The sequence below is a fragment of the Salvelinus sp. IW2-2015 genome, linkage group LG27, assembly GCF_002910315.2.
Source record: "Salvelinus sp. IW2-2015 linkage group LG27, ASM291031v2, whole genome shotgun sequence".
Classification (NCBI taxonomy): Eukaryota; Metazoa; Chordata; class Actinopteri; order Salmoniformes; family Salmonidae; genus Salvelinus; species Salvelinus sp. IW2-2015.
In genome coordinates this window covers 6,780,635-6,797,595 of record NC_036867.1, presented here as the reverse complement: position 1 = coordinate 6,797,595, position 16,961 = coordinate 6,780,635, and the positions used below count along the sequence as shown (strand labels likewise).

Here is a 16,961-nt window from a genome sequence, read left to right as displayed (position 1 = left end):
ACTATGGTGTTGAACGCTGAGCTGTAGTCGATGAACAACATTCTCACATAGGTGTTCCTTTTGTACAGGTGAGAAAGGGCAGTGTGGAGTGCAATTGAGATTGCGTTATCTGTTGGGGCGGTATGCGAATTGGAGTGAGTCTAGGGTGCCTGGGAGGATGCTGTTGATGTGAGCCATGACCAGCCTTTCAAAGCACTTCATGGCTACTGACACGAGTGCCACGGGGCGGTAATCATTTAGGCAGGTTACCTTCGCTTCCTTTGGCACAGGGACTATGGTGGTCTGCTTGGAACATGTAGGTATTACAGACTCGGACAGGGAGAGGTTGAAAATGTCAGTGAAGACACTTGATAGTTGGTCCGCACATGCTCTGAGTACACGTCCTGGTAATCCGTCTGGCCCAGCGGCTTCGAATGTTGCCCTGTTTAAAGGTTTTGTTCACATCGGCTACCGAGAGCGTTATCACACAGTCATCCAGAAGAGCTGGTGCTCTTATGCATGCTTCAGTGTTGCTTGCCTYGAAGCGAGCATAAAAGGCATTTAGCTCATCTGATAGGCTCGTGTCACTGAGCAGCTCGCGTCTGGGTTTCCCTTTGTTGTCCATAATAGTTTTCTGACGAGCGTCAGTAGGATTCAATCTTAATCTTGTATTGACACTTTGCTTGTTTGATGGTTCGTCTGAGGTGATAGCGGGAATTCTTATAAGCGTCCGGATTAGTCTCCTGCTCCTTGAAAGTGGCAGCTCTAGCCTTTAGCTCGATGTGGATGTTACCTGTAATCCATGGCTTCTGGTTGGGATATGTACGTACAGTCACTGTGGGGATGACGTCATCGATGCACTTATTGATGAAGCTGATGACTGAGGTGTTGTATTCCTCAATGCCATTGGATGAATCCCAGAACATATTCCAGTCTGTGCCAGCAAAACAGAGTAGCCAAATGGAGGGTGGGGGAGAGCTTTGTATGGTGGTCTAGGATTTTTTTCCACCCCTGGTTGCACATGTGACATGCTGGTAAAAATTTGGTAAAACTGATTTAAGTTTGCCTGCATTAAAGTCCCCGGCCACGAGGAGCGCCACTTCTGGGTGAGCATTTAATTCTTTGCTTATGGCCTTATAGAGTTGGTTGAGAGCGGTCTTAGTGCCAGCTTCGCTTTGTGGTGGTAGATAGACGGCTACGAATAATACAGATGAGAACTCTCTTGGTAGATAGTGTGGTTGCCAGCTTATTATAAGGTACTCTACCTCAGGCGAGCAATACCTCGAGACTTCTTTAATATTAGACATTGCGCACCAGCTGTTATTGACAAAAAGACATACACCCCCACCCCTCGTCTTACCAGAGGTAGCGTCTCTGTTCTGCCGGTGCATGGAAAATCCCGCCAGCTCTATATTGTCCGTTTCTTCGTTCAGCCATGTCTCGGTGAAACATAAGATGTTACAGTTTTTAATGTCCCGTTGGTAGGATAATCTTAATAGTAGGTCATACATTTTATTTTCTATCGATTGCACGTTGTCAAGGAGAAAGGAAGGCATTGGGAGTTTACTCACTCGCCTCGGGATTCTCAGAAGGATCCCTGATCTGCATCCCATTTTCCGGCGTCTTTTCTTCACGCAAAAGGCGTGGATCTGGGCCTGTTCCAGTGAAAGCAGGTTATCCTTCTCGTCGACTCGTTAAAGGAAAAGGTTTCTTCCAGTCAGTGGTGAGTAATCGCTTTTCTGATTTCCAGAAGTTATTTTCGGTCATAAGAGACAGTAGCAGCAACATTATGTACACAATAAGTTAAAAATTAAGTTACACAAAACGCAAAAAAATAACAAAATTGCACAATTGGTTGAGAGAATGTAAAACATCAGCCATGTTCTTCGGCGCCATCTGTTTCGCATCTGTTTCATGTATTGAGATGCACATCTCTTCAACCATTGGATTGCACCATCGACATACACTGAGTGTACAAAACATGACAGACAAACCAGGTGAAAGCTATGATCCCTTATTGATGTCACCTGTTAAATCCACTTTAATCAGTGTAGATGAAGGGGAGACAATTGGCCTGGAGACAATTGAGACATTTTCGTGATATCCAATTAGTAGTTACAGTCTTGTCCCATCGCTGAAACTCCCCTACGAACTCGGGAGAGTCGAAGGTCGAGAGCCATGCGTCCTCCGAAACACAACCCTGCCATTCCGCACTGCTTCTTGACACACTGCTCACTCAACCCGGAAGCCAGCCGCACCAATGTGTTGGAGGAAACAACATCCAGCTGGCGACCGAAGTCAGCTTGCAGGCGCCCGGCCTGCCACAAGGAATCGCTAGAGCGCGATAGGACAAGGAAATCCCGGCCTGGCCAAACCCTCCCCTAACCCGGATGGTAATGGGCCAATTGTGCGCCGCCCGAATTGAGGCTGTTCTGAGGGCAAAAAGGGGTACAACTCAACATTTGGAAGGTGTTTCTTAATGTTTTGTACACTCAGTGTATTTGTTATGGTTTGTGTTCAGAGTACCCTATCTTGAAGCCTATAGGGGAATTACAAAAACCAACACGATGCTTATCCAGCCATTGGAACAATGTCCCTATCTGCCTCATCATGCCAGACCAGCTGTGCCTTCACAGTTGACTTCATGTTGCATCTGAATTGGAGCAAAGTCAAATCCAATATGCCATAAAAAGCTAAATCTGCTATGTAAAATACATTGTGGGTACTGGATAGATTTTTGATACACCAAAAACTATTTTGCAGAGCCAGAGAGACATTTGACATTTCTATATTGCATAACTTCCGCAGGAACAAGTGTGTATTCACTCTTACTTAACTGGGTTGAGAACCCTTTCAGGTCATTTCAACCATTTCCATTTCAGTAGCTTCAGACAAGCACTAACATAAAAAGATAGAACATATATCTATCTACTGTACCTAACACATACTGTTCAAAAGCCTAATTGGATTCGTGACAAACAGCTGTAACCATCCAGCATCCTTTGAGCAGGGCAATCACAAAGTAGTCTGACTGGAAGCCTGAATACAGGCCCTGGTTTCTGACTGGTTAGGATCCTCTTTAGACAATGCTGTTGTGGAACTGAATTATCACATATTACCAAATACTGCTTCTCATATGAGTCATTCAAAGTAACTGTCTTGCTGATGGTCATTTGACTTGGTTATTATTATTCGTCTGTCACACAGAACCAAAGTGATTTACACCACATGTAACACTTGACCACCCATTTTGTCACACCTTTCCTTTCAGCGGGGTTCCTTCCATCAATAATTAGCAAATCTTTAGAAGAAAGGAGACGAGTGAAAGAGGACTTTATGGTCTAGTGTCACTTAAACTTGTAAAAGTCATTACCTTACTGTAAATGGTTTCACTGTAGAGTTCCTGCCATGAGTTTATGAAAGCATAACAGAAATAGCATTTCAGCGATAGACAAAGATCCAACCCAATGTATTTATCATTTTATTTATCTTGTGGGAAACACATTCAACATGGATGATTTTGCAGCTGATGAGTCGAAGGAGTGGGATCAGAGGCATCATGCTCTTAATATCTCTGAGGGGGGACCGATGACCAAACATATGTCTTASTTTTTATTTTATATAAGACACTACTAATGATTCATTCTCATCCCAGTTGTTTACATTGAGGGGAGCATGTCACCTCAGGTTCAATGAGCATGATACCCCTGTGTTGGATGGCCGCTGACACATCGGCCTTGGAGAAATCAAACACACATTGCAGGGTTGTACTGGAGGTTGTCTGTCCATTCTTCAGTTTTAAGGCTTGGATGTGCCRCACATGGATGAGAGGTGCATTCTGGGTATGATTTAAGAATGAGCAAGACTGTCTAAAATGGCACTCTATTCTCTATATAGTGCACTGCTTTTGACCAAAGCCCACTATATAGGTAATAGGGTGTCATTTCAGATACAACCCAACAAGAACGTTCAATCCACCGACCACCATGTGAAGACATATATTATAAGGGTTTTCTTGATCAACTCTGAAGTCACAGTAATGGAGTCTGTTTAACATTCCCTTSTAACACAATTCTATGAGATTTTGCCTCATTATACTCATCTTTACTTTGTAATTGAAGGAAATCCAAATGAACATATTTACAATTAAAGTAAAACCAAAATCATCTTTGAGGGTATATGGTCTACTAAGCAAATGTACGTACCATACATATTATTTTTGCCTTTTTCCAGGCAATACTGTATGTAAAATGGAATAAAATCAGCATTGGGATAAATAAGGGGACTTATGGCAAGATGAATGTCACATCTATTGCATGGATAAATATTGTGCCATCATACACGTTCAGCCTAGCTACTATYATTGTAGTTCGATAATAAATAAAACAGAGTATACTATCATAAAACTCAAAACTGTCATGACATACATTCTTCTCCCTTCGAGCCTGAGTGCACAGGTCAAGTAAAACATGTATATATTTTGATATTTCCTCCAATGTATTTGTTTTCTCCTTTACAAAATGCAGAAATGATCCCTTTTCATGCAGTATACATGTTCCAATGAAGGGCTGGCCAGCTTTGGAGGTCTGTGTTTGCCAGTAGTGTTGGTGAGTGTGGGTTAGGTTAGTCCGGTAGTAGTCAGACGGAGTAGTAGTAGTGTCCTCTACAGTGGTGTGTTGTCTGTTGGCAACGTCACTATCCTGCTTGCATCTCATACTCTGAAGAGCGTGAAGTAACGTTAACAGAATGCCCCTGAAACGTCGGTGAACCCAGTGATCCTTCAATCCTGAAAAACAGAGAGGTTATCCTTATAGAGCACATGCTTAGATGAAAGAATGGCGAGCATTCACATTCTCTTACATCTTTTTCAGAAGGATGGAAATGAAATAAATGTTTTCTGTTACTGCAGCTACTATGGCTGAAGATAACCCTTATGGAAAAACCACACRAATTTTACGTGAACACACGTGAAGTGTTCCAAAAACACGTGTTTTTATGTTATCACAWGTGATCTTAATGTGAAGTTAATGTGATAACATGTAAAGCAACATGAAATTTGAAAACATGTGAAGTGTTCCAAAAACATATGTATTCACATGATTTCGCATGTGAAATTTCATGTGAAATCATGTGATTTTCCTTTAAGGGGAAGAAGCTGTTATGACTGGAGATTAAAAGCAGAGCATGAGAGGGGTCCTGTGAAAGACAGTCAATGTTTTGTCTGTTATCGGCAGAAAACAACTTTTTCCATCTAAACTAATACTTATGAGACACGTACAAACACAGTATCATACAGGCTGCATGCTAAGACATGACAAAAATAAATGAAAAAGGTTAATGCACAAGCACAAGCTCCGTCCGGTAACATGCCTCTGCTACAATGTACAGAAACCTAGATAATAAGAAATGTAAAATGGTGTCTCTTTCCTCAGCATCATGCCATAACAATAACCAGAAAAGAATGACCAAATCAGATAATGTTGCTCAATACACTCTCGAAATAACCCTTTATTTAATAGGAATGAGACAAACTGGCAATTTGAAAACCGTACTGTCGGTATTTCCAGTACACTATAAACAGTACCAGAGACATCCAGCAGACAGCACTATAGACATCAATCAAAACCCACCTCTAAATTTTGACAAAAGAGAGTAAAAAGAAAATGCACACACCAATGAGCAAACGCACAACGTTTTAATTGCTTATTGTCAATAACGGTATTAGAAGCTGAAAGGAAAAAGCAAACATTCGCACTAAGAACATTTCTAGAGCAGGCATTTCAGCGATAGAAGCCAGCCATGGAAGGCTATACAGGATATAGAGACTCCATCCACACAGAAGGAATTATGATACTGCGCGGGGCACAGATGAATCGGGGAGTGAAAGCTGAAAGCATAAAAACTAAAAGCAGCCTCAGGTTAGTAGAGCTAGCTGATGTTCAAGAGCCTCAGGTTAGTCGAGCTAGCTGAGTGTCAAGCAGCCTCAGGTTAGTCGAGCTAGCTGAGTGTCAAGCCGCCTCAGGTTAGTCGAGCTAGCTGTAGTCAAGCAGCCTCAGGTTAGTCAGAGCAGCTGAGTGTCAAGCCGCCTCAGGTTAGTAGAGCTAGCTGTAGTGTCAAGCAGCCTCAGTTAGTCGAGCTAGCTGTATGTCAAGCAGCCTCAGGTTAGGTCCGAGCTAGCTGAGTGTCAAGCCGCCTCAGGTTAGCAGAGCTAGCTGAGTGTCAAGCAGCCTCAGGTTAGCAGAGCTAGCTGAGTATCAAGCAGCCTCAGGTTAGCAGAGCTAGCTGAGTGTCAAGCAGCCTCAGGTTAGCAGAGCTAGCTGAGTGTCAAGCAGCCTCAGGTTAGTAGAGCTAGCTGAGTATCAAGCAGCCCTATCGAGAAGGCGGTGACTGTAGACAACAAAGGAGCCAGAGGGATGAGGAAGGAATGGAGGGAGGTCAGTGTCCTGTCAGCCAGCCCCAGCCGTCACTGACCGACCGACGTTGTCCCCTTACCTGCGGTCACTCTTCGCCCTCCTCGGGCGTGATCTCAGTCTCTTTGTGGACCACTACTTTGGTCACTGACATGTCAGGGTGCTGCTCTTTGGCCTCTTTTATGGCCTGAGCCAGGGCCTAAAGACAGTACGCCAAACACCCCATGGAGGGAAACAGAGAGGAAGGTGGAATGGGTATGATCAGAATCACAAGTGTAAGGGTTGGACTAGTCACAGTATGTGTTTGTGTACACCTCAGTCACTGTGTTTGTACACGTTCGTCACTCTGTTTATACACGTTTGTCACTGTGTGTGTACACCTCCCGGTCACGGACCTCAGCTGTTGAACAACAGAGCTTTAAGTCACTTAAAGGCAAAGCATCTCTCAACACAGTACCCAGCAGGCATAATATATAAATTATTTCAAATTTACGTCATTTTCTGTTATTCAGGTTGAGAAGCGGCCATATAACCAGATTGCAACCAACTGGTTTCTGTAGCAACCGGGTAAAGACGTATTGTTCATGACGACATTAACACGTGAAAGAAAAGATGTCAATTTGTTATCTAGTCAGATTACAACCAGATAAAGACGTCTTTCTGGTTGCTAAAAAGACAACTAGTATACAGCCTGACCATGACGTCATAAAAGACGCTATAATGATGTTATTGCCCGCTGAGTAAGGAACCCAATATTATCAGCATTGTAGTACCACCTGTGTTGTTAAAATAGCTCTGCCTATTTAATAGCTGTAAGGCTACTTGCATGCTAAAGGACACACAGTGTAAGAGTGTCTTCCTACCTCGTCATGGTCAATGTCTGCATCCCCCGAGATGACGATTCTCTTCTCGATCCTCGTTTCCGAGATGCCTCCTTTCACAGTCTGGTAAAAAATCAAATGTAATTTAAGGGACATTTCAGTCAAGGAACAACTAAGTAAAACTATATTTAAATATATTTGGTATACAGCATGTTGGAAGCGGGAAGCAAACGGCAAGCTCAAACCAAATGAGCCATAGGAACCACCTTGGTTAAATTCTATAGCTACACCACTAACAGACCAGTAATATCTATATCCTCTATTCAAGGCTTCCCCAACTGGCCCCCAAGTTTACTGAGCAATTATTTCATTTTTTGTTTTGTTGGACATTAATTTTTTTTTTGTAAAAACACCAGCAAATCAGCTTCAAGTAATTTTAATTTTGGAAATCTGTTCCAAAGTATTCCCACGCATAATAGAGATATACMTGTATGTGATTGTATACAAATGTAGGCAAGGTTTGAAACTATTATCTGTTTGGGCTTCTTGCAGTCAATTTGCAGTCTACAAATATTTGTAATTATGTTCCGGACCCCTGAATATCCACTCAAGAAAAAAATCAGCCTGCGGCTGAATCTATACTGAGCACAAATATAATTGCAACATGTAAAGTGTTGGTCCTATGTTTCATGAGCTGAAATAAAATATCCCAGAAATGTTCCATCTGCACAAAAACCTTATTTCTCTCAAATTTTGTGCACAAATTTGTTTACATCCCTGTTAGTGAGCATTTCTCCTTTCATAAGATAATCCATCCACCTGACAGGTGTGGCATATCAAGAAGCTGATTAAACCGTATGATCATTACACAGGTGCACCTTGTGCTGGGGCCAATAAATGGCCACTCTAAAATGKGCAGTTTTGTCACACAACACAATGCCACAGATGCAATTGGAATGCTGACTGCAGGAATGTCCACCAGAGCTGTTTCCAGAGAATTKAATGTTAATTTCTTTACCATAAGCCGCCTCCAATGTCGTTTTAGAGAACTTGGCAGTACGTCCAACCGCCCTCACAACCGCAGACCACGTGTAACCACGCCAGCCCAGGACCTCCATATCCGGCTTCTTCATCTGTGGGGTTGTCTGAGACCAGCCACCTGGACAGCTGATGAAACTGAGGGTTTGCACAACCAAAGAATTTCTGCACAAACTTTCAGAATCCGTTTCAGGGAAGCTCATCTGCATGCTCGTCATCCTCACCAGGGTCTTGACCTGACTGTTTGAGGTCGTAACCGACTTCAGTGGGCAAATGCTCACCTTCGATGGCCACTGGCATGCTGGAGAAGTGTGCTTTTCACAGATGAATCCTGGTTTCAACTGTATCGGGCAGATGGCAGACAGTGTGTATTGCGTTGTGTGGGCGAGCGGTTTGTGGGGTTATGGCAGGCATAAGCTATGGACAAAAAATACAATTGCATTTTATCGATGGCAATTTGAATGCACAGAGATACCATGACGAGATCCTGAGGCCCATTGTTGTGCCATTCATCCACCGCCATCACCTTATGTTTCATCATGATAATGCACAGCCCCATGTCGCAAGGATCTGTACACAATTCCTGGAAGCTGAAAATATCCCAGTTCTTCCATGGCCTGCATACTCATCAGACATGTCACCCATTGAGCATGTTTGGGATGCTCTGGATCGACGTGTACGACAGCGTGTTACAGTTCCCGACAACATCCAGAAACTTCGCACTGCCATTGAAGAGGAGTGGGACAACATTCCACAGGCCACAATCAACAGTCTGATCAACTCTATGCGAAGGAGATGTCACGCTGCATGATGCAATGGTGGTCACACCAGATAATGACTGGTTTTCTGATCCACGCCCCTACCTTTTTTTAAAGGTATCTGTGACCAACAGAAGCATATCTGTATTCCCAGTCATGTGAAATCCATAGATTAGGGCCTAATGAATGTAGTTCAATTGACTGATTTCTTTATATGAACTGTAACTCAGTAAAATCTTTACAATTATTGCATGTTGCGTTTAGTTGATGATCCCTGCTCTCTTCACTCATGCCCCTATTCATTCATGCTGATGGTGAATGAGAGTGGTGCCCCACTGAGGCCGGGTCAGGTAGTACCTACCTTGGTGATATGTGTGGTTGTGGTGGTGCTGCTGGTCTCTGAGGTGATGGTCTGGGCGCTCATCAACACCCCCGCCTCTGGATCAATGTCAGCGTCACCCTGGCACAACACAGACACAATATATCCTCTCCATTGAGTGCTTCAAAGCTGGGACTGAGAGACTGAAAAACAGGTCATCTAAAAGAAAGGACCAAGGCACTCTTCATATAATTAATTAAAATGCCTTTATTTGTATATGCCATACATTAGTTCATTAGTTCATTAGAAACAAAGTTTTACATTTAAAAAAAAAAGTTGTTTCTATTGAACATGCCGTACAAATAAAGGCATTTGAATTAATTATATGAAGAGTGCCTTGGTCCTCCTTTCTTTTTGATGACCAATTCACCCCTTCTACCAAAGAGCACCTTCTGTCTACCAAAATGTACTATTGTGTACCTTAGTAGCGCTTCCCTTCCTCTTACTACGAGATTGAAAAACAGCCTCTATCTCAAGGCCATCAGATTGCTAAACAGCAATCACTAACTCAGTGGCTGCTGCCTACACTGAGACCCAATCACTGGCCACTTTATTAAATGGATCACTAGTCACTTTAAACAATGCCACTTAAAATAATGCCACTTTAATAATGTTTACATATTTTACATTACTCATATCACATGTATATACTGTATTTTATACCATCTACTGCACCTTGCCAATGCCGCTCGGCCATTGCTCGGCCATCGCCCATATACTTATATGTACATATTCTCAATCAACCCTTTAGATTTGTATGTATTAGGTAGTTGTTTGGGAATTGTTAGAATACTTGTTAGATATTACTGCACTCTAGGAACTAGAAGCACAAGCATTTCGCTACACTCGCATTAACATCTGCTAACCATGTGATTGTGACCAATAACATTTGATTTGAAGAACAGGGTYGTGTTCMTTTGGCACCAAACGGAAGAAAACGGACTGAAACAGAGCAATTCCCAGGGCTTTTTTTTGTTTTCTGTTGCAAAACTTTTAAAACTTTTATATTGTGTGCCCTAATGAATGAGGTTGAAAAGATGCACATTGGAGTATATGAGAAGAACCAGTACAGAGCATGAGCCTGAACAACCCTGACGTTTTGTGAGGACCTTTACCTCCAGTGACCGGTATGTGATGGTTTTCATTTCCGTGTGTATTACAGGTACCTCCTGGGTCACCAGCATCTCTGTCTCCTCCATCACGTCTGCCCTGTTGAAGGTCAGGACCTCTGGAGACTCCAGCACAGATGTCTGAGAGAGAGGAAGAARGGTGAAATGGAGAGAGACAAAAGGAGACTGGTGCAGAAAGTTAGATCTTTATACCTTATGGTCACACGCTAGCGTACATCTACGCACAAACATGTTCATGACCACACACACACACAATTACAATTTCACCGTCTGTCTACAGGACATACACAAGCAATTTGTTTATTGGAAGGTCATATAAAATGCAGGAGAAGAAAATGGGAAAAAAGTTTAAAGAAAAGATTCACCCATTTTGAATATGATTGTTTTTGTGCATCTCTGAGCAATGTTCTATCACTTCCCTGGGACATYTCATGTGTATATTTGCTATTGCCGTTTAAGCAGGAAGAAATTCTGCCGGTATGACATGGCACTGCGATAAAGTCACTCTCACTAACCTGGAAGTTAATCGGAATACAACTTTTAGATTGTGAAAACGTCTGTCATACATGTCAGATTTCAATACTGGCCGATGTCAAAACGCAGGAAGTTGTCTTCTTTCGAATTAGCCATTGATCATATTTTTGATATTCCTACCTCAAGAAATGTGTAATTTAACGGATGGTCTAGCACATTTCTCCTATTTGACTGCCTCTTCAGTCCAGGGTGCATTGCATGGTGCCGTTACATGGCCATTGCGAATGTCAGACTCCACTCTGAGGCACATCGATCTGCAGGTTGAACATGGTGAGATTGTAAACTCCTAAATTGATAGTGCAGTTTGTTTCGGCGATTTTACAGCTAACTAGCTACTTCACATGCCGATATTGACTTTGATATCATTGTGTGTAGCTACGTTGGCTAGCTAGCCAGCCAGACAGCCAGCCCTAAGAGAGAGCATTGCATTGTAGGTTTTGTAGTCGACTTAAGCTGCAACAGATTTCCATAACGATTTTCACATGTTGCTACCAACCTTTTTATAACGACAAAATAACATATTTGTTCACAAAAAATATTGTTCTCACATATCAGTGTTATTTAACACTGTAAATTATAGGAATGAGTGGCTTAGGGTGGATAATTGTGGATCATTCAAGAGATGCATGCTCTCTGATAAAATATAAAAAACTTCAATAAATGAATCAACATAAATGATAACACAAAATCCCAAAGCACAGAATAAGGGAGAATTTTGTGTTACAAAGAAAGTAAGAAAATGTCAAATGTTTACAATAACAACAACAACATTTGTTTTCCTGATGAAAGAGTTGTGTATCACCCAGGTCCCTTAGGACCCTGACCGAAGAACAAGGCAAAGAGATTTTCACTTCAGCCAGTCTGTGTCATGCATGACAGAACTCAACAGTGTTCACCACTGAGTAAGTCTTATTTATCTGAAGCTTTATATGGATGTGTGGAAGCCTATTAATTCATTTTGGAGAAGGCCAAATCGGTCTACCTGGCAGGATTGTACGTATTTATAAACAATTCCTGTTGCTTTCACTGAAACGGTCCATATCATTGAAATTGGCTGTGGACTTAAAACTTAATTGATAGCAACAGACTGCTATCTATTTAAGCTGTGCTTCTCATAGACGGGTGTCCATAAAACATTTAAATTATTGCCACTCATGATTGCCACAAAGGTAATCTTTGGGAACATTGGGGAAATGAGGCAGTACTACCAGGAAGGGATATGCACCATTTCCGCTGTGAAACTGTGTGTACATGTGCAGGTCGAAATATTCGAATTGAACGTTTATATTGCCGCTCCAGAACAAACACTACAGGCACACACACACACACCTCCCTCTATGCAATCTTCCACTACAGTTTTCAATACTGCTCCTGGGTAATACATACAGTAGCGTGTATCTGCAGCTTGCAGTGTTTACAGCCTGCCTGGCCAGGGTATTGATTTCCAATAGAAACCCCAGTGTGCAGAAACAGGGACAGGAAACAGGAAACAAGGTCATTGTTTTCCCCACCTGCACATCACTACACACACAGCTCCACAGGCTGTAATGGCTGACTGGTATTATTGGTGAAGAGGAGGGGCAGGACTCGGAGAGTTGGGTGGCTTATCCAGTGGTAATACTGCTTATTACAGGCAAATGGGAGGCCAATATTGGGATAATTTTGGGACGCTCGAGTGATATTACAGGCGATTGTAAGGGTAAGCCTCGGCTAGATTGAGCACTTTCTAAGTAGCATGGGCAAAAAGGAATGTGAGACCAGGGTAGTTTCAGCTAGCTTTTCCAGTGCTAATGCAGGCGAGTGGGAAGAAGGGTTGAGGAGGTACTTACGGGACAACTAGGGAAAAGGTTGGGGCTCTTTGGGGTGTTACCTCTGAGTGAGCTCTAGCAGCAGCTACCTCCCCACTGAGACTCTGCCAGGATGCTCCTGTAGGAGAGGGGGACACAAAGCGCCCTCTCCAGTCCAGGCTGTTCTCTTTCTCCTCCTCCTCTGAGACTGACCCTGAGGACACCTCTCCCTCTGACGGACTGTCCAGCCCCAGGCCTCCACCTGAGCCTGCGGTTGGAGTTTCCTCCTCAGTCTCTGTCTGATTCACCGCCGCCCCTACAGCCTCGTCCACAGCGGCCTGGGCCGCGGCAGTCAGGGCAGGCCCCGCGGAGGCTATGCTAGCGGTGCCGCTAGTGTCACTCGCCTCGCTGGGCGTGTCCGAGTCATCATGCATGCGCGTCCCTGTAAACCCAAGCACGGACTGAGGCACATCATCCTTTATCCCTCCCAATGAATCTGTCTCTACCTGCTCAGGCTGCTGACCAGCTTGTTTCTCCATGTCGTCAGGCCGGTCGTCAGGCTGTTTCTCCACCGGCTGCTCCTGGTCCTCTGCCGGCTGTTCTTTCGGCTGATCCTCAACCTCTTCTGTTTGCTGGGATGATACCACCTCTGTCTGCAGCACGATACGCTCCAACTTCTCTGTTGTCTAGCAAAGGAAACAAACAAGACGTCACAGTCAGTCTCCTTGAACCTGTGTGGGCACTTCAATTACTGTAGGCCTAGTATGGAATCAAATGCTAAAACAAAGACAAATAGCATGATTGTGTTTCCATACTGCAGGAAAGGGTTACTTTATATGTTAGTACCGACGTGATCTTCTGAATGCATGTTGTCATTTAACATTGGTTGCATTGCATGATCGCTTTGTTTTCCACTTTGAGGTATTGAAATGTTCTAAAAGAGGAGTAGGGTTGAAAAATAAAATATGCGCCTGAATAAAGCTCTCACATTCCTCCTCAATAAAGTCATAGGACCATGTGGTACCCCTGTCTAGACAAACCATGTCCTCATAAACCTGTGCTTAACAATGTGTCCTCATAAAGCTGTCCTAAACCATGTGTCCTCATAAAGCTGTCCTAAATCATGTGTCCTCATAAAGCTGTCCTAAACCATGTGTCCTCATAAACCTGTCCTAAACCATGTGTCCTCATCAACCTGTCCTCTGTTTTAATGATCGGGAGGAAGGACGGACTGACAGGGAACAGGCAAGTGGCGATGACAGAAATGCCTGACAGACAGCATAGTGGCTAGAGCGACAACATTTCCTCACCAACAAGGACAAACGCATCAGGGACAAACAGTATAGATACTGAACAGGTCTCTTACAAAAGAGATGTTATCTCAATGTGAATAACCTGTATATGTAAAGTTGAAATCAAATCAAATAAATTATAACTGCTGTTATCCCATTTGTTAAGTTGTATATTGTCCATAGGGCATAAGAGGCCACCTTGAGCAGGGACTGACTATGGGCAGGCGAGGCAGTCCAACCCCGCGTGCTGGTCTGATATCGGGCTGACTGTAAGAGAGCGGTGAGCTCCGGGGACATCTCCTCAAAGGTCGGCTTAGGCTGAGCAGACAGAGAGATGGGGAGAGTACACACACACACAGGAGTAGAAGAGACACACACACACACAGTTAGATACTGTACATACAAAGGAGGAGAGACACAGACAGACAGGCCTTTGACACAATGCCCAGACACAAGCTCAGGGGACGGGGTTTGTGGGGATTATTCATAAGAGCATTGAGGTGAAGATTGATCGCTAAGAAGGGTCATTTTAGAAGATTGGGTTTGAGAAGATAGAATACTTTAAGAACACTTAAGAATCTAGAGTGATTTCAATGGTTTAAAGTGATCATATGACAGTGTTTATCAAATGTGTTTTTTAATCCATGTTTGTATGCTATATTATGCAAATCTGAGCAATTGATAGAAACACCACCCTGTGACATGTCAATCACTTTACTAGAGCTTTTATACATTTATAGCACTTCTACAACTGAGTGGAGCATCGTCAGCAATTCAACTTTACTAGGGAGACCTTATGGCAGCTCAGTACTTGGCTTTCATCTCTTGAGAATGTCAATCACAAAGGCAATAGATGAGACAGACAAGTATGTCTTGTGAGTCGGGATGTCTCCTCTTATGAATAGGGCCCATATCATAATCTCAGATCAAGCAGCCGAGAGTTCATAGAGGGCATACCAAGGGAAGTCAAAAGTAAATGTGGTAGGGCTGAAGCAGTCAGTGGCATACAAACCATAGTATACCGTACCGTACAATAAGCCAAAGTGTAAAGCATTAATTTGGTGTGGCTAGCAGCATGGGGAACCAGCTTAAAACGAAACACAATTTCATTTACATTGAAATGAAAGGGGTAAACAAATGCCAGTGCCCATGAGGCAGCAAGTTTGGCTTAGGAAAGCAATAAACAAATTACACCAAATACCGTGGTTAAGGGATTTGTGTCCAACTAAAAAGAGCAAAGGATAGAAAGAAAGAGACTCCCAAGCGATTCCCATAAACATTCAGTCGAGTGCAAAACAGAGCCGGGTCCAGGCTTGTTGCAGTAGATACGAAGACCAGGCAGACAGGGGCGGGATTAGCTTGAAAACATTTTGGGGGGCTACAGTAGGGAGGGAGAGGGGGGGGGCTTCAGGCATTTTGGGGGGGAGGGGTGTCATATCATCCTACCACTTTGGAGGGCGATGGGGTTCTGGATAGATAGGACACAGGGCTGGGGCTCAGACGCAGATCGACCATTTGAGGCTTGGGCATCTTCATTGGGGACTTGGCCATTGGGGACTTGGCCATTGGTGACTTGGCCATTGGGGACCGTGGCGAGAGGGGTGTGTGAGGCGCAACAGGGGTGGTGCTCCTGTCTCCCAGGAGAAAAGTCTCCCTCAGCTGCCTCCTGCTGTCCGCTCTCGCGGCATCACTGATGTCCTGGCTGGAGCGGATGGACACCACGGTCCGCACGGCGCCCAGGCCCAGGGCACCGTCGCTGGGCTCGGATGGAGAGGGTGTCCTGGCCTCCTTGATGGTAATCATGGGGGGTCCGATTCCCTCCTGGGGCGGGAGACCCATGTGGACAGACACCGGCATCTCGTACTCAGTCGACACCGGGATGATCTTCACTGTGGTGGTGGATTGGTCTGCTGCCCTCTTCAGCTCCCTGGCAAACGCTGCCGGAGCAGCCGCCACCGCCTCCCCACCATCTTTGGCCCGCTTTGTCATTGTCACAATCTTGCCTGACATGGTGTCGTAGGACTTGCCCAGGGTATAGTTCTTCTCTCTCATCTCCTCGGGTTTGGAGGGGAGTTCGCTGCGGAAGCTCTCATACGCTTTCAACTCCTTGCCGACTATGCCACCACTGGTGCCGGCGAGCGCTCCTTCGGCCACAGTGTTAGTGACGGTCATAACTTTATAGTTGACAATGTTTTTCTTTTCGGTTACCTTAGGAGGGACTTTACTTACTATTACCCACCCGTCAGAATCCTACATACAAGATACATACAAAGACTGGGGTTAGCCAGTTCAACGGCAGGTTGACGTTAATTGTAATGAATCTTGCCCTGGAGGCCATTCCGCTTGATGGACCAGCTGCAAAGTCAAAATTGTCTATACGTAAAAATTTGGGTTAGGCATAATTTAAGGTTAGGGTTACACGGAACCCAAACCGGCTGCGCCCCCCACACCAAATGCGATCACGACACGCAGGTTGAAATATCAAAACAAACTCTGAACCAATTATATTAATTTGGGGACAGGTCGAAAAGCATTAAACATTTATGGCAATTTAGCTAGCTAGCTTGCACTTACTAGCTAATTTGTCCTATTTAGCTAGCTTGCCGTTGCTAGCTAATTTGTCCTGGGATATAAACATTTAGTTGTTATTTTACCTGAAATGCACAAGGTTCTCTACTCCGCCAATTAATCCACACATAAAACTGTCAACCGAATCGTTTCTAGTCATCTCTCCTCCTTCCAGGCTTTTTCTTCTCTTGACTTTATATTGCGATTGGCAACTTTCATAAATTACGTACATTACCGCCACCGACCTATTTTGTCTTTCTCTCAC

The 16,961-nt window shown here is 43.9% G+C and overlaps 1 protein-coding gene and 2 long non-coding RNA genes across 11 annotated transcripts in view; 2 read left to right on the top strand and 1 right to left on the bottom strand.

Annotated features, from left to right (window-relative positions):
- Positions 1-3,444: 3,444 nt before the first annotated feature.
- Positions 3,445-16,961, bottom strand: part of LOC111953231 (band 4.1-like protein 3) — an 84,040-nt gene continuing 70,523 nt past the window's right edge. For 7 of the 9 annotated variants that reach the window (XM_023972367.2, XM_023972355.2, XM_023972356.2 and 4 more), the window contains 7 exons: positions 14,327-14,446; positions 13,343-13,522; positions 10,501-10,635; positions 9,368-9,466; positions 7,253-7,333; positions 6,472-6,588; positions 3,445-4,765 (listed from right to left, as the gene is read on the bottom strand). In XM_023972367.2, the coding sequence (XP_023828135.1) occupies positions 6,478-6,588; positions 7,253-7,333; positions 9,368-9,466; positions 10,501-10,635; positions 13,343-13,522; positions 14,327-14,446 (726 nt within the window). In that variant the 3' untranslated portion in view covers positions 3,445-4,765; positions 6,472-6,477. Of the gene's footprint in view, positions 4,766-6,471; positions 6,589-7,252; positions 7,334-9,367; positions 9,467-10,500; positions 10,636-12,919; positions 13,523-14,326; positions 14,447-15,574; positions 16,379-16,961 lie in introns of all 9 variants that reach the window. The other 2 variants (XM_070435665.1, XM_023972361.2) reach the window with 2 other exon arrangements.
- On the top strand, positions 4,739-6,102 carry LOC139023177 (uncharacterized). Its single transcript, XR_011474320.1, has 3 exons — positions 4,739-5,916; positions 5,951-6,020; positions 6,091-6,102. It is a non-coding gene; the product is annotated as an uncharacterized lncRNA (long non-coding RNA).
- On the top strand, positions 11,003-14,280 carry LOC139023178 (uncharacterized). Its single transcript, XR_011474321.1, has 2 exons — positions 11,003-11,319; positions 11,856-14,280. It is a non-coding gene; the product is annotated as an uncharacterized lncRNA (long non-coding RNA).